At 31.3% G+C, this 25,856-nt stretch overlaps 1 protein-coding gene across 1 annotated transcript in view; it reads left to right on the top strand.

The window, feature by feature from the left end:
* Positions 1-23,008, top strand: part of LOC134837511 (ras-specific guanine nucleotide-releasing factor 2-like) — a 30,482-nt gene extending 7,474 nt beyond the window's left edge. The window contains 17 exon segments of the mRNA XM_063852893.1: positions 4,815-4,921; positions 5,269-5,416; positions 6,158-6,653; positions 6,983-7,405; positions 7,571-7,694; positions 8,135-8,484; positions 8,592-10,102; positions 10,944-10,987; positions 11,202-11,306; positions 11,357-11,536; positions 17,827-17,847; positions 18,745-19,099; positions 19,474-19,571; positions 19,630-19,749; positions 19,947-20,109; positions 20,634-20,831; positions 22,745-23,008. Of these exon segments, the coding sequence (XP_063708963.1) occupies positions 4,815-4,921; positions 5,269-5,416; positions 6,158-6,653; positions 6,983-7,405; positions 7,571-7,694; positions 8,135-8,484; positions 8,592-10,102; positions 10,944-10,987; positions 11,202-11,306; positions 11,357-11,536; positions 17,827-17,847; positions 18,745-19,099; positions 19,474-19,571; positions 19,630-19,749; positions 19,947-20,109; positions 20,634-20,831; positions 22,745-23,008 (4,707 nt within the window).
* Positions 23,009-25,856: the final 2,848 nt, after the last annotated feature.

Here is a 25,856-nt window from a genome sequence, read left to right as displayed (position 1 = left end):
GATGTAATAAAAAAGCATAAGAGGTTTTTTCCTTAATAAGGAAATTTGATAAAAAGAAAATTCAAAGCAGATCCAAATCAATAAAATCACATCAAAGTAAACACAAAATGTCACTGAATGACACGTAAAAATTTACAATATGTCAAATATTATTTATTTTTAGAAAAAAAACGAGAGGAGAAATATTGGAATACGTGGTACTAGGAAAAATATTATTATATTTTTCTGGGAAAAACCCTTTTATGTTTCGTAATATTCTCAATTTATGCAATAATATTTTTCAAGATTGGTTTTTTTTTATTAAAGAAAATATTGACTCGAAGTTCATTTTAAGTATGATTCCTTTAAACATAAATTTATCAGTATCTATATTCAAACGAAAAATATTTTTTTAGCCTAGAGAAACACAAATATAGTTTCTAAAAATAAGTAACAAAATACATAAAATCCAATAAAGTACAACTTGTTGATACTTTATTCGTTCGTTGAATCCCACCTCAAATAAAAGTCAAACGAATGAAAATTTACTATTAAATGTACGTAAAACTTTTACCATTAAATCGAATGCAGTGACTGTGAACATTTAAATAACTTTGATTTGTTTTGCTTACTTTTTGCCTCAAGATGCAATTTATTTTTCTCCCTGGTGAATTTATCGAAATAATAATATTTAATTTATTTTGAAAATGCAAATGTACAGTTTTAATGAATTTAGACAAAATGTTTCTTGGTAAAATGTCTGTATTTTTATTACCAACAGGGATGAAGAAAATGTGCTACTAAAACATGTTAATGTATGTGATGTAAAAAATTAAAATTAAAAAAAAATATATCTTAAAATTTTTTAATAAATCAAAAGTTTATTTTAAAGATCATAAAAGTTTGTAAAAAAAATTATTAAACTTTTTATTGTTTAAAAAAGCTTAAGAAGTTTTAATTAAAATTATTTAATTTTAATAGAGGTAAAATACATAAAACCTTTATATTTATTTATTTATTTTTCCTTTCTTTAAATTAGTTGAATTATTTTTATTTTATCATAATTTGTTCAAAATATCCTAGACAATATTTAATTTTAATAAAGCTTTTAATTTTTCTGATTTTCATGAAAATATTAAATTGTTAGTTAAAACAAATAATTTTTATATTATTAAATTTTCGAAAACTTGAATAAAAAAATTAAATTTGTTTTAAAAACTGGCTTTAAAAATTTCATATATTTATAAAGTTATATTTTTAAAGAAGTTTTTTATTTAAATATTTTTTGTCCCTGTTTATCAATAAATATTAGTTATCGTTTATATTTAAAACAAAAACATAATTATTAATTAAAAGAAACTGACAGAACAAAACTCTTTGTACAATAAAAGGATATGGCTTAAGAGGTTTTTTCCGGCTTTTAAGCAAATCTTTTTTGACCTCATCATATTTTCATTTGTCACATTCAGCCATAGCAGCAAAAGGAGCAACGATAAAAAGGATATTCTATTTTTGGTCGCACACACTCGCAATGTCGAAGTGGAATATGAAATGAAATTATCTTTTATTCTCTTGTGACTTTTGTACCTGTTGGATATTTGCCACTTTGCTCAATGGCAACAAATGAAGATTGTCCCTTTTATTATTTTTATTGCGTTGTATTCCGAAACAAAGGACGAACGAAAAGCTTCTCCGGTAAACAACTCATCAAAACAAAGCAATCACATTACGTCTAATTTTAAGTGATATGGAAACTTTTTTTATGTAAGTAAACGTGATTATTGTCACTTTTTTATTATTATTAGGTACTCCTGCCATTGTTCGCGTACGACAGATGTTATCGCGATGCCGTACATCGACATCAATGTTTTTACAAGCAGCACAAAATAAAAGTGTTCATAAAAATCTTACTAAACTTGTTTTACAACAAACATCTTTTGCCATAACAAACAAGCATTTTAATGATAAAAAGAGGAAAAAACAGACGAGAACATCAACGTTGTTATGATTTTGAAATAACGTGCGGATAAAAAGGCATTCGCGTTCAACTTTTTTTCTCTGCAGAAGTAATTTATTGGTCTATTCACCTTCTTGGTTGGCAGAAGAAGAAAAAAAGCTGAAAACGCAATTTTATAAATTTATTTACCTTAAATATTTACAAAAATTATTAGAATTTTTTTATGACAGAAAAAACTTTCTTTTGATGCTCGTTCGTTTGCGCAAACAATGAGTAGTGACCGTGTAATGGACGAGAAAATTCGTCAATTACGACGACGACGGTGGAAAATGTAAGGCAGGCACCTAATCATCATTCCATACTTGTTATCAGTCCAATAATTTAATTTATTTACTCAACTTATCTTCTTCCTCTCTATTAAGGGGGATATTTACTCGTATTATGTGTGGATTCTCGCAGCACAGTTGAGCTTTTGTTTGTCAATATATAATCTGAGTAACAAGAGGAAAAGCTCCTTTGTTTGCCTACATTGCCTACATAACTCAGTTTCGTTCTCCTTTTACTTGGGTTTTGTTCCTTTTTTCGTTTTTGTTGCATGTTATGACCAAAAAATTGAAGCACGTGCCCCGAATTTACGAGCTTTTGTATCGTCTTTGTGTGATGTTTCTCTTATCTGCTCCCAAATTCGTAAAGAGATTTTTTACTCGCCGGATTTGAACAACAACAAAAACAGCAACGACGATACAAATATGGGGGAGAAACAATTTTCTCATTTTCCTCTCTGTGTACGACGACGACGTTGAAGAGGATATACGAGAAGAGTGTACTGTTTTCATTTGTTATCTCTGTTGTTTAAAGGTTTTTTGTTAGAAAATGCCTCAGGTGGTGGTGGTGATGGTAGCGCATTGTTGCCGATGACGTTGTTTATGTATACGAAACCCGAGTTCTCAAAGCACATGAATGACTAACGCAACAAAAGACGTGTTGTGTCTGCCTTATAACGTGACACTGATCTAGTTTGCTATGGCAAGTTAATTAAATCAAGTGTGCCGTAAGTGGGTCCATCAGTGGAAAATTATCGTTTAAATAAACATCATAAATGCTAATAAAATCATGGAAAAAATCCAGACATAACAAAATAATCATCAGGTTCATGAATAAATTTATTTATTGTATTACGTAGCTGCGCACCGAAATTTCTCTCTTGGGGCGAAGTAAATGAGGGTAAATATATTTACATTAAAGTAGCTCGTTCGCCATATGCTGGGCCATAGATACGGAGTTATTTATAAATATATATATTTAACAACAAATAATGAGAGAATCTAAAAATATCTGCGAAAAAGTTTCTTTTTACAACAAAATAATGATAGAGATGATGAGCACGATCATTAAAACTTTTTTGATTAGTTTAACCTAACTGTACGGTTTGTTTAGAAAAATATTTATTACAATGAGAAAGAAAGTTGAAAAACAACATTCCCAATTAATTATTCGAAATAATTAATTGAAAAAAATACTGAAATAAATTTTTTGCTCTTTTGACGTAATTTTTTCCGAAAATACGTATTTTGATGACGTATTTTTACTCTCGTGTAATTTTACAACTACGAGAAAATTAAAAAAGTATTTTTTTTATTATTTGTTATAAAATTGTTTATTGTACCAACATATTATGTACTTCAAAGGTAACCAACGGCAGTTTCAATGATACTTTGTAAAAGCTTCTTTAAAAGAGGTTGCTTAGATATTTAAATCAGCTTTATTTGAACAAATCGTATTTTTATTTTTTTACTATTAAAATGCATTTTCAAATACAAAATGATGTACTTACGTTTTTAAATAATCTCATCATTAAATAATAATAAAATATTTTGTAATGTATTATGGATCGTAAATATTATGAGCTTAAGGTAACATATGTGATTGTTGTTTGTAATTTTTTTTTGCTTTAAGCAAAAAATTTCAAAAGGCCGAATTTTATAAGCTTGAAAATCTTACAATAGGGGGCAAAATAAAAAAAAAAAATAAAATGTTATTTTCATACAAAATGTTTGTCATTTAAGAAAAAATTGAACATTAAATAATATTTTTGATGTTCTTCTAATAGTATGAGATTTGCTAATTTAAAATAAATTTCAGAATATTTTGTATTAAAAATTAAAGAAAAAGATATTAAAAAATAACTGTCGAAAAATTTTAAAAATAAGTTCAATAATTTTATGAAAAATATTTTTAGAGAAGAAAATTTGTATTAAAATATAATTTTCGAAAAAAAAATAATACCTAATAAAAATTGATTTTCTTTTTAAATTTTTGAAAATTCCTTAAAAAATTTGAAAATTCCTTTAAAAATATGAAAATGCACAAAAAACGATAATTTTTTCATAAAATTTTCATTTTTTTTTATTTTGCCCCATTTTTACCTTTGACTTTAAAAATGGGGCATCAGAGCTCATTTTTCTGTATCATTTGGAGCGTCCTAAAACAAAATATTAAAAATATTCTTGCAATTATTAATTTTTAAAATTTGGATAACGAGAACGGAAAAACCTCAAAAATTGTTTATGTCGTTTCTCAAAAATTTTTTTTTCTTTAAAAAATTGATTTTGGCTAAAGGACTATTTGATCAGAAATAATGTGACACAAAAAAAATATTTAGTTTTTAAACTTTTTGATATTTTAGATTTTAAGTCAGTTTATTTACAACAGTAGAATCTGTTGAAAAATAAATAAAACCTCTTATAAACAAAATGCGGTTAAATGTTTACGAATGACACTTATTTCCATCTTAAGATTCTTCATAATAAAAACTGTCTCTTTCCATCTATTTAATAATAAAACTTTTTCTACATTTATTTTTTTTTCATAATAATAGCATTGCTTTACAATATCATACCGCCGGGAAAACCAACGACATTATGAGTTAAGAGCCGCAAACGAGTCAGAGTGTTCAGCATGGATAATATCAATCAGAGAAGCAAGGTAAAGTTTTATGTTTTTTTTCTTTCTTGTTTTGTTTCGCGTCTTCTTTGCAAACTATTTTGTTTTCAAGAAATATGATGATGATAGTTTCTTCTCTTCTTCGCTCTTCTCATAATTGTTTTAAATCACCAGAATGATGATAAAAATTCCCTACGCGTCGTTGTATAATTTTAATTTATGGTCTATTAGGAGAAAACAATTAACATCCTTTTATAATGTTTTGCACACGAGTTGCGTCTTTAAATTTATTCTGGTCTCTCTCTATATTTTATTTATGTGAACACCTGCTACACTTGTTTTCTTTGATGAAATGAATAAGAGTTAAAAGAATTTTCTTTTTTGAACAGTTTTAACAAGCTTCTTTTGCAAAAAGAGGAGTTGGAGCAAAAACATGTTCACTTGCTCCAAGTGGTTGAGAGCGAGAAAACGGCAAAGTGGCAGTACGCGCAACAGTGTGATGAGCTGGCATCCGAAATACGTAAATTACGAGCAGAGGTATGTTGTTTTTATCGCATGCATATTAAAATATGTTCAATTAGCAGTTTTACGATTTCGTATGAAATTAACGTTACCGGTGAACTTTGTTTCACCTACCGATTTTTTTAATTAGATTTTTGTAAGCAAAAATTTACCCCGAAACTATGCAATCAACGCAATTTTCGAAAATTTAAATACAATTTGTTGAGGTATGCAATAAACCTTACACTCCAATTTTCTTATTTTTCCACGAATCGTCAAACAAATCGTCATAATTTGATATCCCTAAACCTTCTCTTGATTAATCACGATTTTCTACAAAAAACCCCGAAGAGATTTGTGAAACCGAATTGGAGTTATTTCGTTACAAAATGTGTTTAGAAGCTTATGAAATTGCAAATCAAAACCCAAATAAATTTTTGTAGCGAATTAACTCAAGCGCTGCTCAAAAAATTTTACTTGGTTTTTTTGTAGACTGTCAAGTTTAGCTAGGAGAAGGTTTTAAATTAGAAAAATTCTTAAAAATTCGTTAAAAAATAAGAAAATTTACTAAATATGACGTGTAAAATTTATTGCATACCTTATCATTTTTTTAAAACTACTTTGAACATTGCGTTGATTGCATATTTTTTGGATTAATTTTTGCTCTTGAAAAAAAAAATCGAGGGGTGAAACAAATTTCACGGGTAACGATAGTTTTATATAAATTCTTCTTCATGTTGCCTTTCGGTTTCATCATGTGTATTATCTAATTTTCAGTTGTGCGTTTTGCGAAAGGAAACACGACCTCCATCGCGTACCGCAACACCCGTGAAACGAGGAAGTTTTAGCACGGGTGCCTGCGAAATAGTTGATGAGCCGAGTTTATCAAATTTATGCGAATCCGTGCAGGATTCCATTGAGCTGCGGAAAATTAAGAAAGTACAGAGTTTCTTCCGTGGCTGGTTGTGTCGACGACGTTGGAAGCAAATTGTCGAGGAATATATCAAGTCACCGCATGCTGAGAGTATGCGAAAAAGAAATAGTCTCGTTTTTAGCATGGTCGAGGCAGAGGAAGAGTACTTGGAGCAACTCGAAGTTTTGGTTGCTTGCTTTTTGAGACCCTTTAAGATGGCAGCGAGCTCGAAACGACCACCTTGCTCGCACGAGGACGTCAATTCGATATTTTTGAACTCGGAAACGGTGCTTTTCTTGCATCAAATATTCTACAAGGGACTCACAAGTCGGTTGGAATCATGGCCTACGTTGGTGTTAGGTGAGCAATTTTCGTTTTATGACATTTTATATTTTCATTTTCGAACATCATCATCTTTTCACGTTGTTGCGCGCTTATCTCTGATACACGCCTAAAAAGACACCATTAGGAGTTTAGTCACGATTTCCTATTATTTATGTTGATTTTACACCTTTTATCGGCACTATTTCCTTTTTTTTCCTCGTCATAATTTTATTCCTTTTTGCATAAAGGTCAATATCGGAATTGATCACAATTTTATGCGGTTTAAGCAAGCACATCGTAAGCCGCGCTATTAAATAAAAATTACGAAAAAAGGAAACAAATTTGAATCAAATTAAATATTGTAGGTGACCTATTCGACATGCTGCTGCCCATGTTGAGCATCTACCAGGAATATGTCCGTAACCATCATTACAGTTTGCAAGTGTTGACCGAGTGCAAGAGTAATCCGCAATTTGCGGCAGTATTGAAACGATTGGAAGCCAAGCCTGTGTGTCAGGGAAGATCGCTCGAATCATTTTTGACATATCCGATGCATCAGGTGCCACGTTACATCATAACTTTGCACGAATTGCTCGCACACACACCACATGACCATGTCGAACGGAAAAGTCTACAGAATGCCCGACAACAACTCGAAGACTTGTCGCGACAAATGCACGACGAGGTCTCGGAAACGGAAAATTTACGCAAAAATTTGCAAGTTGAACGGATGATTGTTGAGGGATGCGATATTTTGTTGGATGTCAACCAGGTTTTTGTGCGACAAGGTGAGTAATTTAACTGTTTATATGAAAATATGTGTTTCAAACATGAAAAGTGGCTGCGTAAGTTTTGTCAAAAAAAGCTTGGAATTCAAAATTTGAATGACCGTTTGTAATTTTAACGCATGCGTGATAAGAGCTTTAGAAAGTAAGAGCTTTATACCATTTCAGGAAGCCTAGTACAAGTTCCACCAGGTAGAGGGCGAATAAGGAGCCGCCTTGCTTCATTCAAAAGTGAACGTGAAGCCGTGCGACAATGTTTCTTATTCTCAAACCACATGATTGTAGCGACTAGGTGAGTTTTTGTTTCTAAGCGATCATATTTTTTTTTGCAAAAGAATTTTTTCATACTTTATTTAAAAATTATTAGAAGGTTTCGATAATTTATTTTCTCAAATATATTATTTTTGGATATTTGGTTTATTTTTTTGCTCTTACAAAATTTTGTAATCTTTATGTATTCAAGAGATTTAAAGAATTGAGAAAAAAAATTGCGATTTAATATTTTTTTTAAACTTTTTATCTTTTAATAAGTGAAGACATAAAAATTTTGTGAGGGAATATCCTAAATTGTCTAAATAAAAATATATATGAGAAAAAAATTATAAAAATTCTATAATACTTTTAAAATAAACCAACTTTTCTATGTTTTGTATAAAAAAAATTATTTTGTAAAAAAAAATTATGACCGCTCTATAATTTTCGTCATTTTTACGAAAAATCTCAATTCCACAGAGCTTCCAACGGCCGATTACACTTATTACCAGATGTGGGAAAGATTGCACTTGCCGAGGCGACGCTCGTTGAGGATCCCAGCGATTCGAATAACGACGACGAAGACGGCAGTGTGTGCTCCGGGTCAACACGTGGCAGCACATTGAGTGTCATTGACTCCGTAATTGCGGGAAATCGCGATTTCAAAATCATAATCGAACCAAAAGGTGGTTCACGGCAAACGCATTGCATCCATTTGGTCGCTCCGACACCACAAGACAAGGAAGCATGGATCAGCGACATTTCGCAATGCTTGGACAACATCCACATGCATTCCCTTTTGTCGCCCGGAATCGGTGGCTCTTCCGGAGGTATTTATTCGTGTGACCCCTCTTAATGTTTCGGTGTTAATTTTCATGTTTGTCCCAAATTTTCTCTTTTTTTGTCATTTATTCATTTGAAGGATTTACCTTTGCAGCTCATCATGCGGTCAAGACAGATCCGCGTCTCTTCAAAGACGACGTTGACATTCGTTTTTCACGCACTCTCAATTCGTGCAAGTTACCGCAAGTGCGTTACGCGACACCCGAACGTCTCTTGCAACGTCTCACGGATCTCAGATTTCTTTCGATAGATTTTCTCAACACTTTTCTGCTGACATATCGCGTATTTACGGATGGCGAAACGGTGTTGAATGCGCTGAAAGACGTTTTTTACGATCCGCCGATGGAACCGTTGTGCGAATGTGAACAACAAACGGATTTTCTTGATATTTCCTACGGGCAAGATGGACGTGCAACACCTCGTCGAACATCAGCAGCCAGTTCCGTGTCGGGATATTGTTCAGAAGGCGCTGATCGCGACAGATCCATGAGTGGCGATTCGAGTCAACTACGTTTCAATCGTTTGACATCGCGACGAATTTGTCATCAGCAACCACCAAGTACCGGAAAACTGCTTGCCGGGTATAAAGAGCAGATGGAAAATCGATTTGCGTTTTCCGAACAAAATTCTTTGGGTTACATACCGGAACAAACCACAGTTATTGTGCATGCTGAAGGCAAAGACACCGAAGAAACGGCTGAAGTTAAAAAAGCTGAACCACCAGACGAGTCGTTGTTAGCTATTCCACGAACTATTGCGACATCCAGTAGCTCCGACACGATAATCGAAAATTTGTTGAGTGCCAGTGGATTGTCGTCGCCATCCAATTTGAGCTCTGTAACATTAGTGGGGTCGACTGGAAGTGGCAGTGTCGATAAAGGAGATTATACGCCAACGGAAGAGAAAAAATTCCCCTATGGCAAGGCGCCAAAGTCACCATTGCCTGAACGGAAATTCGGTGCTCGAGGTGCGGTTCGAGATTTTAAGGAATTATTGCAGAAAGAAAACGACGACGACGAGCAATGTATTGTGATTAGTGAGACAACGACAAATGTCCAACCGCCAACGCCCGTGGAAACGCCTAACGAGACACCTTCGATTGTGGGTTTCGGTCCCGTAGAAATTTATCACAACGGTCACAGTTCGAGCAACACATCGATTGCGGCAATTCCATCGACATCTCCAACGGTGTCTCCGACAAAAAATACAAATTCCATTCAAACGGCAATGGCATCTTCGGCAATTGCTGCATTCGCAGTTGTACCACACAGTCAGCAGCAGCAGCAACAACAACAACAGAACACAACGGCAGCAATAACGCATGTTTCGCCACCCCCTTCGGCAATAATTATATCACCGAGCAAAACAACAAATTTCGCATCGACGATAAACCAGCAACAACAGACGACAAGTATAGGTCATGCACCACAAACCGTAATTATTACGACATCGCCACAATCACAACAACAGCAACAACAGACAATTTCACCTCCACATCTTGCACAAATGGACAGACGTCCTAGCACTGGCTTAGCAGCAAATGTTATTCCACATGCAGCATTGTGTCAACACAGATATAGTTTACAGCTCAATGGCGACGGAGGTGTTAAGGTAAGGCAAACAGACGACACATTGTTGTTCATTTTCGATGATATACAGGTGGTTCGAGATGCAAATGAGCCATCGTTACTTTGAACGTTCTTCCCAAAACGAACATTTTCACATAACATTCCCTGTTCCTCATAAAATTTCAATGACACTGTTATTATTGAAAATGCTAGAACACTTTAATAGGATTACATATCTATAAGCATTGTGTCCTTTGGTATTTTCAAAAAATTTTGTTCTTATAAAGTTTTTCAAAAACTTATTTCGTTTCGTGTTTTATCTCTCCTAATTTTTTTTTTTATTTTTAAAAATGTTTAAAATTATTTATGATGAAAAAATTTTTAAAATATATTGGTTTTGAAATATTTTTTCAATTTATGACTGATTTTTATTTTTTCTGGCAATTTATAATTAATTAACTTAAATTTTTCAAGCTACGGTAAATTTTATTAATTAAATTTAAATTTTATAGCTATTTTGAAATTTTTTTTAATAAAAAATCGATTTTTTTATTTAAAATATTTTTTTCCAATTTTATTTTTTTTTTCAAAAAATTACGAAATTTTTTTTTAAATTATATAGCTAAATTAATTTATTTGAGTGAAAGCAAAAAAATTATTTTTTTTTAATCATTTTAATTTTTTCACAATTTTGAATAAAAAGCGTTTAGCACGAGATCGATTTTTTTTAAATCTAATTTTGGTCACGTGGCTGCTCATCTAATTTTTAATTGATGTCTTATTAAACCAAGTTTAGTAAATATCCAATCTGGAATATTTCATTAAAAATGTTCCTTTTTATAATTATTTTTCTATTTGAATATCCTCGTGAATATCAGATATGGGGGAGAGGTAATAAAAAGTCAAATAATTAAATTAGGTCGCCTGAGTGATTTTGTAAAAAACGAAAAGCTAGTCAAAATGTTATTTAAATAACAAAATCATGAATGAAAATTAAATAATTTTTAAAATTTTTCAAGTAAAAATTGGGCCACAAAAAAATTTAAATATTTCAACAACGTAACACGAAACAGAAAAATGTTTTTAACACCCTCATTAAACTCTAATTTTATTTCCTAGGCAAGTGACAAATCAAGTCCACGTATTTCGCATCGCAAGTTTTCCGCACCGAAAACACCCGAGAGACAGCGAAAGAGTATTTTTGGCACCCCGCAACGTGAGCCGCCACGGTATGTCTCCTCGTTCACACTATTAGTGGACAAATTTGTCAATAATAAGTAATTTGTTTTAGTCGCTTTTCCGAGAGTGACGATGACATGTCGTCATCGATGTATGCGACACCACGCGGTTCGTTAGGCGGTGTCTCTCTTAGCACCATTTCGTCGCGTCCTTCGATGCAGCACGATCACATCTCACACTGTTCCAGCAAAGCGGGTGTCGTCATCACATCCTTCAGGCAAGCACAACGCAGGTGAGAATTTTTATTAAAAAATTGTTTCTTTTTTTTATATCCTCGGAGTGAACGAACGAACGGAATTTTTTTTATGATGTTTTTTTTATTTTTTCATTCTTTCGCTTACAAATATTTCATTCTTTTCGATTCCTTAATGTCCTTTTTCTCAATTTCTTGTCTGTCAATTCGTGTTTCATAATTTCTTTTTTTTTCGCTTTCTTATCACTTTTTTATTGACAACAATGGAATTTATATCGTCAATGTTCTTCTTCGTGTCGTTTTTTTTTTCTTTTTTCTTATTTTTCGATAATTTATGTTACGGGTTCTCAGCACAAAAAAAAAGTGATGAGAGATAATTAAATATCTGTTAATTAAAAGTTCGAGTCATTGTCCTTCTTTTGTGACAAATTTCCAATGCCATCATCAACTATAGAAAAAAATTTTTTTTTTGGATTAAAATAAAATAAAATACTTGAGAAAAAAATGAGATAACACGAAAACATTTTATGAGCGTAATAAAATAAGGAAATGCAAATTTACGTTAATTATCTAGAATTCAGGCTCGTTCGTTTTTTGCTTCTAAATGATTCTACTACTACTATTATTGCTTTTCTATCTCATTGTCTCCCAGTATATTTTTGGTTTCGATATATTTTTTTAAAGCTCTCCAGCATTCTTCTACGTTTGTTGTGGGGTAATTTTTATGCTGCTGTCATTTCCTTCCTCCTTTCAATCTCGCTTCTGTGGACGTTTCTATTTTTATTCTAATTTTTTTCTTTTTTTTCTCGTTTATGTTGAACCAAATAAAAGATAAAAATCTCGCTAGTCGTGCAATAATAATAAAAATTGAACGTGGCGAATTTGTTATTTTCCAGTAATGAATGTAATTTAATGTGTTTGTGTTGTAATGTGTTGTTGTCGTCATCATCGTCGTCGTCGTCGTCGTGTTGTAATGTTTCGTATACAATAGATATAATAAGAATTTAGGAGCAAAACGCTGAAATTGACTAGAAATTGTCAAACGTTCAATTAGAAGACGTTTTATGGGTGAATTACGCTAGAAATTAATGGGTTTTCGATTCTAATTTTACTTTTCGATCAAATTTGCCCTAATTTCGCGTTGATGGAAACGAAATGTAATACTGGAAACATTTTTGCATTATCAAATGACAACCTCAAGGCTTCCTATGCAAAAAACAAAAGAATGACGTCAGAGATTTATTTAGGCCACGCGTAACTAAGGATGTATCATTTTAACGAATTCAGTTAATTTTCACATGTGTCCTTGTGAAAATTCCTCCATTGCGGCTTTCACTGAAAATATAACAAAATTTTCACATGTGAACGATGAAGAACAAGAGAAAACCAAAAGTCAAGACAAATTAAAAGTTTTTCTGCACCACACAAACAAACAAGAAACTTAAAAAGCCCCAAAACTATTAACAAGATGATGTTATCATCATTACTCAGCCATCGAGCCCACAGAATCAATTTACGAGAGATTTGCGCTGAGGCGGAAACGTAATCTTAAAAAACCAAAAACCACATTTGATTTCAATATGTGCCGAAGAATTATTATCCTAAAGTACGAATTAATTCATTTATAAACATTCCTCAAAATTTACATAATTTACATTCTGTTCTCTAACCGAAAACATTCTCATCTTCGTTTTCTTTTATTTTCGACTTTATTTTCGAAGAATAAAGTAAAAACCTAAACCACTAAACCAAATTCACTCCTCCCAACAATTTAACAAGTGAAAGTAAAGTTTTTACAGCAAAAAAAAATTAAAACGAGGAAAATCAAATTTATATGCGTGTAAATCACAAATAATTTTAAATATTACCCATCAACCCATTTTCTTCGTTCTTCGCTTTTTTTTTCATTTTCTTCAGATTTTTTTTTCTATCCTGCGTTAGGCTATAAATCGTATTCCGGTAGAACACCCTTCAAAGATAGTGAGTTGGTGGAAGAGTCGAGTTCGAGTAAAATAATATAATAAATGACATTTCACGGAAATCGACATTGGCATACTTTTTAAACTTTTTCCTATGTGTGTGCGTTCAGAGTTACAAGTGAGCGAGAGTTGGAGAAAAAAACATTCAGCACGAGCCATCAAAAGTTTTTTCATCAAACAAACAAACATTATAATAATAAATAGAGAATGTAGAAACAAAGAGGCCTTCGTTTAGACTGCTGCTGAATGTTGTTAATAATATTGTGTCACGTATAAAAGTTCAACAACAAATATACGCAAATTCAGATGTATATTTTTCGCATTTTAAATTTAATGGACAATCGAACGCTTCTTATCTCTTGTTCTTCGTGTCAATTTCGCTTGATCTCTCTTTCTCGCTTTTTCGGCTTCTTGCAAGTGTATCAAGGAAATTAAAAGGAAAAAGTTTTTTCCATTCATTTGGTATTCATAACCAAAACTGTTTTCTAATTCCAACGTGCCAGTGTGCTGTCATTGAATGTCGTGTAATTTTATTTTATTTTTCGGAAAGTTTTGCTGAAAATTTTCGTATAAACTGTCTTTTAAATTTCTTTATTGTTAAAATTGTTTTCTTGACGCATTTTAAAATTTATTTTTAAAAAAATGCGGAACTGTCTGTCTGTCCGTATCGATGTGGCTTTTTGCCATTTGCTAATTCAATCTTTTTTTATTTTGAATCATGAATCAGCAAAAGGCACATTCAGTGAAATTGATTTCAAGAATTTAGTGGAAAGTTTTAAACACGTGCTTCTTTCTTGGAAAATATGTGATACGTGATGATGAAAATTCGTGGAAAACCCGTGGAAAATTTCGGATTTCCCAGAAAAAGAATTGAACAATTTAAAATTTTACAATGTTCGAGGAAGTCTCGTACGTTACACGAAAATTCTTAAAGAGTTGAAGAGTACTCGGATTCATGGAATACCGGGAAAATTCAATAAAGTTTTGAAAAATTATAATTACTTATAAAAAATTTCATTTCTATTTTGCTTAAAAGGCATTTCAAGGTCATTTTTAAATTTATTAACGAATTTTCTTAATTTTTCACGAATTAGTATGTTTCATAAAATACAGTTAAGCAATTCGTTCCAACAAATACTTTTCAATTTCATTTTTCGAGGATATATGAAAAGTCCACCCACTGAACAGTATTGGATCAACTTTCTTTGAGTTGTGACAGCAGGTCAGCTAGTTCTAGACTCGATCGAGCCACACATTGACATCTTCTTAATAAAAAGTTTGTATGTTCGACCTTTCAGTTACTAAAATTTTGACATTCAATTTTAAAAGTGCAGAACAATATACCAGACGTCTCCACTATTTGAACAAATTTAATACAAAGCTAAAAATAACTTTAAATTGTGCGCAAATGTAACCTCTTGGCCACAAATACAACGCAACTCTGACCTTCTTTAAAGATATTTCTTGGCGAAAAATATTTTCTGATTTTCTTGCAAGAAGTGTGGGCTGCTGGATGTAATGTAAATTCAAATTGCTTTGCTTAGTCAAACACAAAAAAATGTTGAGTTCGTAATCTGGCTTAATTAATAAAGTTTTTTAAAACTTTTTTTTTTGTACAAAAAAAAAGCAATAATGTACAAAGACTCTCACATGAGATTTTCTGTGCTTTTCTGTTTCGCCATTTAGATGGCTCTGTGTGTAATTCATGAATATTTAATTTGAACGTGTTTTATACAAATTTAATTGAGAATTGTACAAAATTGTATATTGAATTGGCTGGGGGATTGCTTTGAGTTGTATGTGGTTAATGGTTCATTTTCTACTTAGCAAGCTTCCTCTCAAAGCCTGACGCAAATCCCACCGAACTTAATCAATTCTCTTGAATCTTATTTATCGGCATGGTGAGCACTTATTATTATAATAATACTCAATAACAATACGCACACGCACACGAACAGACAAGACGAAGAAAATGAATTCAGTTAATACTCGACACTTTATCAAAACTCTCAAATCTTAGCAGAGGGAATAAATTGAATTGCTTATGCTTTTGATAAGGCTACGCAAGAAAATTTATTCGGACAATCAGTGTTACGAAAAGGAGGGATATATTTTTGGCATAATAATGCCAATAATGAATACAAATCAATTGAACGAAGTGTTATTTAGTGCCGTTCACTTTTCAAGACGCTTTTCTTGCTTTGAGATAAAGGAGTTGGTTGACTTATTTATTGCCATAGAGATACAATATGAGGCCATTTTCACTTCGTCTTCTTCTATCTCCTATTGTGTTGTCGCTTGTTTTGTCATTCATAGGTGCACTATAAAAAATTGGTGTTTCCTAACCTAAAAAATACCACGAAAAAGTTTTTTTTAATCATTTGACATTTTTAGAGATAAAAAAAAGAATTTTTTGAAAAATATTTAAATATTTGGTTTGCTTAATATTTATGAAAAAAAAGTTCTTTAAAAATAATTTAAAATTTTCAAACAATTTTTTTTGAAGATTGAACTCATCAAATTTGTCAATTGTGATGGATTTTACTGTTGCATTGAAATGATTCAATCAACCAAGGGATATATGGACGAAATTAAACAGATTCAGAACAAATTGTGGGCGATTTAACAATATTTTTGGAACAATATTCCTAATTTTTCATATTTCACGTTTTTCTTTTTTGGTTTTTGCGAGACATCGATTTTTCACAGTGTAGAAAAAAGTGCGGTGGTGGACAAAACCCGGATATTGAAAGCATAATCATAAAATTGAAGTACACCTGAGGAAATTATGAGACCATCGAACGTACAGAAAAAGATGAAAAAAATGACAGAAAATAGAAAAATTCTGTCAATGTGTGCCACGCTCACAGAAAACACAACAAACAATAAAATTAAATGTATAAAATATTCACATAAAATCGAAAGAAAAATTGCAGAAGAAGAAGAAAAAGTCGAATTATGTAGGCAAGTCGATATGATGGTTATCGTATCATTTTATATTTTTCTTGGAAGTGCAAGAAGAAAAACAAGTCAAGTTACCACACACACACACACACACACAAACAGGCACATTTCAAGTAAGAAGCGAAAAAAAAAATAAAAAAGGGGTTTCAAAACAATAAAAAAAGAGAAAGGAGGAAAAAAAAGTTAAACGATTGGCATTGTGTGAAATTGAATAAAAACAAAGTCTTCTTCCAATTCTCTGTCGTTTCCTCTGTTGTTTTTATTAGCAACTGAATAGATGATATGTTCATTGAACAGGAAGATAATGTGATAAACTGGCGTTCAAATGTTAAACTAGATATCGTGCGTGTTGTATCTGTGCGAGTTGGTGTGTGGAATTGAATATTTTTGCCATAAAATACTTCTTTCTTCTAAACGATTGCATAAAACGAAACGAATTTTACGTTTTATCTTTAGACAAATAAAAAAAAAATAAGACACATGCATTGCTCTTTCACATTGTCGTCGGTTTCGTCGTGGATTGCCGACTACTGTGTCGCCTCTTTATTTTTATGTTTTTTTAAGGAGTTAACTCGCAAAATTGCTGATTGACTTTGACATACAAGTTAATCCACTTGAAAAATATTGTTTTTTTTTCTTGATAACCGGTACTTGTTTGTTTGTGTCTTCAGTGAAGAAGGGGCGATAATGATCAATTATTTTCCTTTTATCCCCAAATCAACAATATCCTTCAAAATTTACCTTAAATCATCAAGCGCACAAGCATTTCATCAACAAGAAAGGCAAACAAGCAAACAAACAATCTTCTTCATGCTCTTTTGTTATATTTCCTGAAGACAACTCATCATTCAATTAGAAGCCTATTTTCATCGTTCATCGCATTCCCATTGAATTGGTTTGCGTCTTTTGTTTTCTTTATCAATATTAATAGTCTTCTATCAATCGTCTTTCGCTTACCTGACTCTCCTTCTCTTGCTCTCTCTCCTTTCTTCTAAAGAAGAAAAAACGCTGTTTCTCGAATGATTTTTGTTCTGGTAGAAATGTTGTTGTAATTTTGTATTATTTTACGTTTTATCATTATTGTTCTACATTACTATTATTTCAAACGAAACGTAGACAGACTTTTGTGCTTTGAATGTTGATCATTGAAACGAGCGCGGCAATATTAAAATCTACACAAAATGCCGTTAATTCTGCCAAAGAGGATTTTTCTTTGTAAACTCTTTACGACAAAAGCTTTTTTTCTCTGTACAATGCAAAACATGATAAATAAATAAAAATCCTTTTTTCTTCGCGTTTTTTCTCGAAATCGTACAAAAAAATCTTCGAATCATCAAATTTCTGTATCATTCTATATATTATCAATGTTGCATAACTCTACTGAAGTATGGGACCTGATCCGCTTTGGTAAGTCTTGTTTCTACACTTTTCACTGTTTTTTCGCCCTTTTTTGTAATCTATTTGCTGCTTGTTTTTGTGCTAAAAATAAAAATTATTTTCGCTGCTTTTTTTTTGCATGAATTTTTTTTTCTGTTAAGTAGTTTGTAGATTTTTGCAATGTTTTATTAAAAAAGATTAAAACTTACCAGGCGTATCCATTAAATGGATGACGTCAATTGCAGCACTTATTTTCTTTTTTATTAAAAAAAATTCAAGAGTCCATTGAAAAGCTATTTAATTTTTTTATTATCAAAAATTTGATATTCATATGATACTTTTGAAAATTGTATGAAATGAAAATGATTGAAAGTACTCTTTAGCGTTATTCCAGCATGAAATAGTGGTAGTTAGAATGATAAAAATAATTTCATAGAATAGATTGCATTTGCAAGCTCGTTAAAATATATAAATTTATTCTGCTATAAAAATATACTCTGTAACGTAGTGGCACTCATAAACACTCCAACATGACATTTTTCTACTTTCATAACTTTGCCAAGCATTTTCTTTTATTTGACTTCTCTTTTAATATATACACAAGTTTGAAAATATGTTTACAAACTGTTAGCTCTAAAGAGAAAAAAAATATAAATTGAATATTTTTTTACAAATTGATGTTTAAATAAACAAAAAAGTGCAATTCCTCGCATATGATTTTACTCAAAAATAAACAAGTTTTGAAAGGGGAACGCAAAAAAAAGGTATATAAACGCGACATGAACATTATATTTTATTTGAACAAGTCTAAACTACAAAAAAGTCAACAACACTCTGCACCATATAGTTGAGTCCATACATGAATCTTTTCTTGTGTTTCGTCGAAATTTAAGTTCGAAGCTTTAATATGTCGCAAACGTCTTTCAGGAGTAGCACGTCAACTGCTGCGGCAGCATTTGCCATTGCCACCAGTGCATCCAGCAATCCGCGAGATGAGCCACCAGAAGTTGAAGCTCGTAATCGCAAAGAATCTGTCGTGAGTTCGCCTGCCACGATGCGGGTCTTGAACGTTTTGCGCCACTGGGTCTCGAAACACTTTCAGGATTTCGAGCAAGATGCGGCATTGCGATCACAAACAATCGCCTTTCTTGATGATATTACATGCAGTCCTAACCTCTTGCCAACGGAACATCGGGCGGCATCTCAATTACTGCGATTATTGTGTCGCGAAGACATTGACTCGGGTAGAAAGCAGCTGGAAGTGTTGTTGTCACCACCTACTGTGAGTATCATGAATGTATTGCTCTGTGTCGTAAAACGGGTGAAATTGGTCCCTTAAAAAATCAAATTGACTCATTAGAATTTAAATTGATATCTTAAATTGTTAAATTGATTTCCTAAGAGTCAGATTGACCCTTTAGATCAAAAATTTCATTTAAGGGGTCAATTTGAGTCCCAAGGGGTCAATTTGGGTCCTAAGGGGTCAATTTGGGTCCTATGGGGTCATTATGCCTCTTAAGAGTTCAACTAAGAGATGAATTGACCCCTTGAGCGATAATTAAGGAATTTAATGGATTTTAAGGGACAATTTCACCCGTTTTTCGTCCACAGAGTAAATGTTTCCAATTTAAATCTTATTCCGTTTGTTTTTTTTAGACACCAAGCAAAGAGAGCATCGAAACATTATCCGCCCTCGAGATTGCCGAGCAAATGACATTTTTGGACCATCAAATTTTCCTGGCGATACGCAGCGAGTAAGTCACCATCACCACTTTGAAAGATGCAAATTTTTATTGTTTTTTTTTTAAACAGAGAATTTTTGGGTCAAGCATGGATGAAAGCAGATAAAAAGTTTCGTGCCGAGCATATTATCCAAATGACAAAACGTTTTAATGACGGTGCAAGATTAGTCAGTTCAGAAATTGTTTCACGGTATGTTGTTGCTCTTTCTTTCATTCTTTCTTGTGTGTGCGGTGTGTTTTGTCCCAAAACATTAAAAAGAGGCAAAAAATGTGATCCTTATTGTTGTTGTGTTAAAATTGCTTTTACATACAAACATAAAGTATAAAACAAAAACAAATTTTTCTCCTCCTCATCTCTAATTTTTCTCAACGTCATCGTCTTCGTAGCACTAACATGGCCGCACGTATTGCTGCTATTGAAAAGTGGACAGCTGTTGGAGATATTTGTCGATGTTTGCATAATTTTAATGGCGTTCTACAAATTTGTGCTGCATTCACAAATGCGGCAGTGTACCGTTTGAAGAAGACATGGGACAAAGTTCCGAAAAATGTGAGTAAAATTATTTGTACAAAACCTTGAAAAATTCTTCCTTATTTGACATTGAAAGGACTCAGGTGACGAACTTTTCGTCCAATTATTTCTTCGTTTTGGTCCAAGGTCACAAGTTCAACTTCCCTTACGACACACAGAATTAATCTTAATTGGTTCTAATGATTTGCAGGCTTGAGATTTGTCTCTTTTATCGACATTTCCCAGTAATTTGTTTGCTCTTCGATAATAATATTTACGTATGTCATCCTAAGCAAACATTCTGCAAACTCTTTTCGCATGGCATCGGCATACAAAAATATCTCTTTTTCATGATAATATTAGAAGAATTTTCTATTGAACTTGTCGCATACATAACAAAAGAGGATTATTAGCATATATGCGACGTACATTTTGCTCAGATAAACTTCGGAGACTAATATGACAACAAATGTTATTTGCTTGACGTCAAATCCAAGAAATTTTATATAAACTTCTCTGTTTCGTTTTTATTTTCTTGTATCTCTTATTTAACTGCACAACAGATCAAACACACCATCAACAAACTACAAGCTGTCGTTTGTGCCGAGGGTAGATTCCGTGTGATGCGAGAGGCATTACATCGATGTGATCCACCTTGCATCCCGTATCTCGGCATGTATCTCACTGACTTGTCATTTATTGAGGAAGGAACGCCAGATTTCACGCCAGATGGTTTATTAAATTTCTCCAAGATGCGAATGGTAAGTTTTTTTTTACATGTTTTTATTCTTTTGGGGTGAACCAATTTTCGAAAATGTTTTGGGTTTCATGATATTTATTTTTTTTAGATATTTCCAGAAAGTTTTTCTGAAAGAAAAAAAAAATTGTTCAATTTTTAAACTTTAGTTTCAATTTTTTCGAAATTTTTTGAAATATTTTTTCATCAAAATCAGTGATTGGAACAATAATATTGTCAATAAAATATATTGCCATTAATAAATTATTGTTTAATTAAAATATAGACCATAAATAATTGTTCAATATATATATGGACAATATATTGCAAAATTATTGAAAGCAATATTTTGCTCTGAAAATTAATTAATTCACAAAATTTGACAACCAATTTTACATTTTTTTCCTTTAAAATTACAAAACCATGAAATGTGATTTTAAAAATATGAATATTATTATATACCTTTTAACAAAAAAAACAAATTTTAGTTGAAAACTCACAAAAAATAAAAAAAAATCTTAACAATATATGGCAATATATTACAATAAATAAATTATTGGGTGAAAATATTATGGACAATAAATAATTGCCGAGAAAAATTATGGAAAATAAATAATTGTCGAGGAAAAATATGGAAAATAAATTATTGTCGAAGAAAAATATGGAAAATAAATTATTGTCGAAAATATTTTTTCACAATAAATAAACAATAATATTGTTCCAATCCCTGATCAAAATGACTAAGTTAAAACAGTTCAATTAACTTTCTACTATTTTTAAAGATATTAAAAATGATTTAAAAATTAGACAAAAATAGTGAAAATTAACAGCCAAAAAAATTTAAAAATTAAATTGAAAAATTTATGAAGCATAATTTTTTTTTAATATAAAAATTTTAATATAAAATTTTGAAAAGTATTTTTATTAATTTCGTGAATTTTTTTTCTTTTATTTAAGTTCAAAAAGGTACTTCTTAAATAGAACTAGGGACAAAATTTGAAAAATAATTTGAACCGATCTAAAAAATTATTTAAAGTATTTTTTAAATTTTAGTAAAAAATTATAAATTAATTAGGTCTATATTTTAATTCTAATTTATAATTAACCTTAATTTTTAAAATCGATGCGAATATATGGAAAAATCATAAAGAAATTTTCAAGAAATAAATAAAACATTTTCGACAATTGTATCACCCTTATAAGAAAATATGTTCTGTTAACCTACATTTCCCCAAAGAAAAAAAAACTTCCTCAGCAATTTAATTTTTCTTACATTAATGCCGCCTGTAATTTAGATTTTGTTAATTTGATCTCGTTTAAAAGTCATTTTCAATTAATTTCATTACACGCGAAATTTTTGTGAATTTTTTGTTCATATTTGACAGGAAGTAATAGGATTATCTTGTTTCACGTATGTTAAATAAATACATACATGTTGTCTCACATTCAGTGACGGAGCTTAACGTTTTCACCAAATATAACATTCCAATATGAGATTTTGTTTTGTGAACATCTCTGCATGAATGTGAAATTGTCACATGCGTTACTTTGCTGTACAAAGGAGATTATCGCAATTCCATAGAAAGTTCCTTTTAACAAATTACAGTGTATTATCTAAATGAGATATGTAGGAAATGTCATTCGGTGTTGATTGTACTCAAAATTTCATTAAAATTTATCCGTGTTACTCCCCATCATCAACGTGCAAATATAATCGACACGTAAAAGACGTAACGCCATTCAGTGGAAATGATGTCGAAAAAAGAAATCAATGGTGCTCCAAACAGGCATACTTAAGTACTACACACATCCGACATAATGTCTTAAAAGGCAATATCATCATTCCTTAATCATTCACATTGAATATTTGTTCTTCCTCTTCTTTTCATTCCTTTTTCGTGTGCTCTAACGTTTTTTTTTTCTTCGTGTTTATTGCAGATTGCTCATGTTATCCGTGAAATACGTCATTTCCAACAGACGCCCTACAAAATAGATCACATACCAAAAGTAACTTCTTATCTGCTCGACACATCACTGTTATTGGATGATGATGAAATGTATACGCGCTCGTTGCAAATTGAGCCGCGAAGCTCGCGCTTAAGTGCACCATCGATACATAATTTGTCAAAGCACGAACGTAAAACGTTGGCGGCAGCAGCAGCAGCAGCGGCTGCAGCCAATTCTAACACAACCAATGACTAGATTAAATTTCGTCTATTCAGCATTTTAACCGAAACATATCAAAAGTGACGCGCGATGATACATAAGGACACACACACACACACATTGCGGTGAACTCATCTTTAGCACCTATACCGGAGAAATCTCTCTTTAAAATCAACATCATATCGGTTGTAAGTTCATGTTGTTTAGCTTGTAGGCACTTGTACATATATTTAAATTAATATAAAGGATAAAATTATCTCAAGTCATGTGAACGTGATATTCCATAAATATTATCTCTCCCAACATGTGACATGCAAAAAACACACTGAAATACCTTGTAAGTGTTATTTTATTTTAGAAGGTGCAAACACATTTTCACACACACACATTGTTTTTCATGTCTTCCCACCATCTTTTCGTACAATTTCGGCACTTGCTCAAGTGCTGCATGACATTTTGAATGATTTTTTTCTGCTCTGTTTCCAGTTAAGACAAGGCAAGGCGCGTGTAAATGCGTGAATGATTGAACGTCTTGTCTAATGTTGCTTCAAAAATCTGTGCGTGAGGATGGGTTGAGATTCATATCGCCGCGTTTATCAATGACAGAAAATTTCATTAATTTACCGTTTAAGAAGTTTTGCTTCTGTTGCGTAACAGTAAAGAGTAGAGGGAGAAATTGACTTCCTACGAATTCAGGAAAGTACGTTGTAAGTCATTTGAATGTTCAACCTCGAAATTAACCGACCTTGAATGTCGTCACATAAATTGCTTGGAATCGAGAGGAAAAACCTTCAGAATGTCATCGCCCATCACTGTCTCCATTCATTAAAATTTCTCTTTTTCCACACACCATTAGGGGTCCTCAAAAACATTTTTAAAAAATTAAGCGAGTAAATTTATTAATTTCATTTTTAAAGGAAACGAATTTGTCTAAAAAATTCAATGGGAATAAAATATTAAATTGTGAAAGTTTTTTGACATTTAAGATAAAAAAATCATAAAAAATTTCAGCTTTGAGCATTTAGAAATTTAATTCATATTTTAAATTGATCGTTTTATGAATAAAATTTATAATTTATAAAAATTAAAATTCTACAAAAAACGAACTAAACTTACTCTCGAAAACATATTAAGATAAGTGACTTTTTTCTGTTCTCCTTTAAAAAATTTCCAAAAATATCTGTTTGATAAAATTAAACTTCAGAGTTCAAATTTGAAAAAAAATGAAGTAAAATTAATTTAATTTAAAAAAAAATAAAAATCGTTAAAATAACAATCGAAAAATAACAAAAAAAAAAATTTTAACTGCTCATAATTATATTTCGAAATAAAATTACGAAAATGAAGTAAAAATTGTACTCTTGATAACTTTAAGTTAAGTTAAATTTAAAAAATGACCTTTAGATGACCTTTTTCTGATTTCGCTATGGATGGCTGAAAAATTTTACAATATTTTTTTTTTGCAAAAAAAAAATCAAAAATTTGGTTATGAGATCTAGAAATAAATTAAAATTTTTGAGGACCCTTAATACACCACACATGTACGTATGATCATTTTTCACTAAATATTCCTTGTTTTATTAATATTATTCATGTATGTTGGCATGCAAAAGGAAAATTTTAATATTCAACAGCAGTCAAAATTATCTTTTACTTCAAAACACACACGCTACAATATAACCTTCAATCTCGCAACAACACCACCACCATCACACGATCACACATCAAATGTGTTGTAAACTAGATGTAAGATAAATTTTAAGAATATTTACACAGTATAAGTACAATATGTAATGACGACGACGAACGACGTCGACGAAAAACATTACAACAACAGCATTGTCTTACATTTGAACAATTTATAACAAACAACACAAAAAATGAGAGAAACAACAACAAAAACACCAGTGATGGTTGTGTGGAAAATTCTCGTGAAAGTATCTCGTCAGAATATCAATAGTAATAAAGCGCGTTGTACTCGCCATAAAAAATAACAAAAAAAAGTTGCGAGTTGTAATATTGGAAAGATTGTGTAAGGTTCGAGGGCAACTCTGTGATGATGTGTTTTATTCATTCATTTTTCTTGTTTCTCTTGCATAACTTTTTTCCTCACATATAGATATGTAATGTAAAATATAAAAGGATAGAGAAACACGTGTTGTTCGCTGAATTGTATATATACTATGAAATATGTATGTATCTTGTAAAATATATATATGATGCAAGAAACAATGAATCTATATTATATAAGAGAATAGAATGAAACGTATAAGTTTGCTCCGCGCTCAAGGAATATAAAGCGATTTAATTATAATTTTTTCGTGCCAATTTTTATTCATTAAATATTATTTTGTACCAATGCGACGACGAATCGAGTTACGACGAAACATTTCTCTCAAGTTACAATCATTAATAATTTTTTTTAAAAGCAAAAATTTTAATTAAGTTCGTAACAACAAACACACAAACATTCTCATTTGTGCCAATAAATAATTAAACACGTTCGCATTATATATTTGAAAAGTTTTGTGTTTGTTTGTTTTTTTTTTCCTTACTTTTCTCCCTCTAGTGTATGTGTACAGGTAGTGTTGCTCATTATATTATTATTATGATTGTCACACAGAGCTAAATTAATTAGCGTAAGTTATTCTATGAAAATATATTTTTATCATTATTATTATTGTCATTATGCGGTATAAATTGTAAATAAGAAAAATAACATAAAATAATATTGAGTTATAAAGTTTTTAAAGTATACAGCGAAAGAAAAGCGAATTGTTCTAAAATATGAAACTTGTAAAGATTACATTTGTATATATAGCTGTGTGTTGTATTGTTCCATATACCTACGTAGGAAAAATGTCTCTTCAACAAGAAAAAAGTT

Source organism: Culicoides brevitarsis, chromosome 1 (genome assembly GCF_036172545.1).
Source record: "Culicoides brevitarsis isolate CSIRO-B50_1 chromosome 1, AGI_CSIRO_Cbre_v1, whole genome shotgun sequence".
NCBI classification, from domain to species: domain Eukaryota; kingdom Metazoa; phylum Arthropoda; class Insecta; order Diptera; family Ceratopogonidae; genus Culicoides; species Culicoides brevitarsis.
The sequence above is the reverse complement of the archived record's forward strand: the minus strand, read 5'-3'. Positions and strand labels throughout refer to the sequence as shown.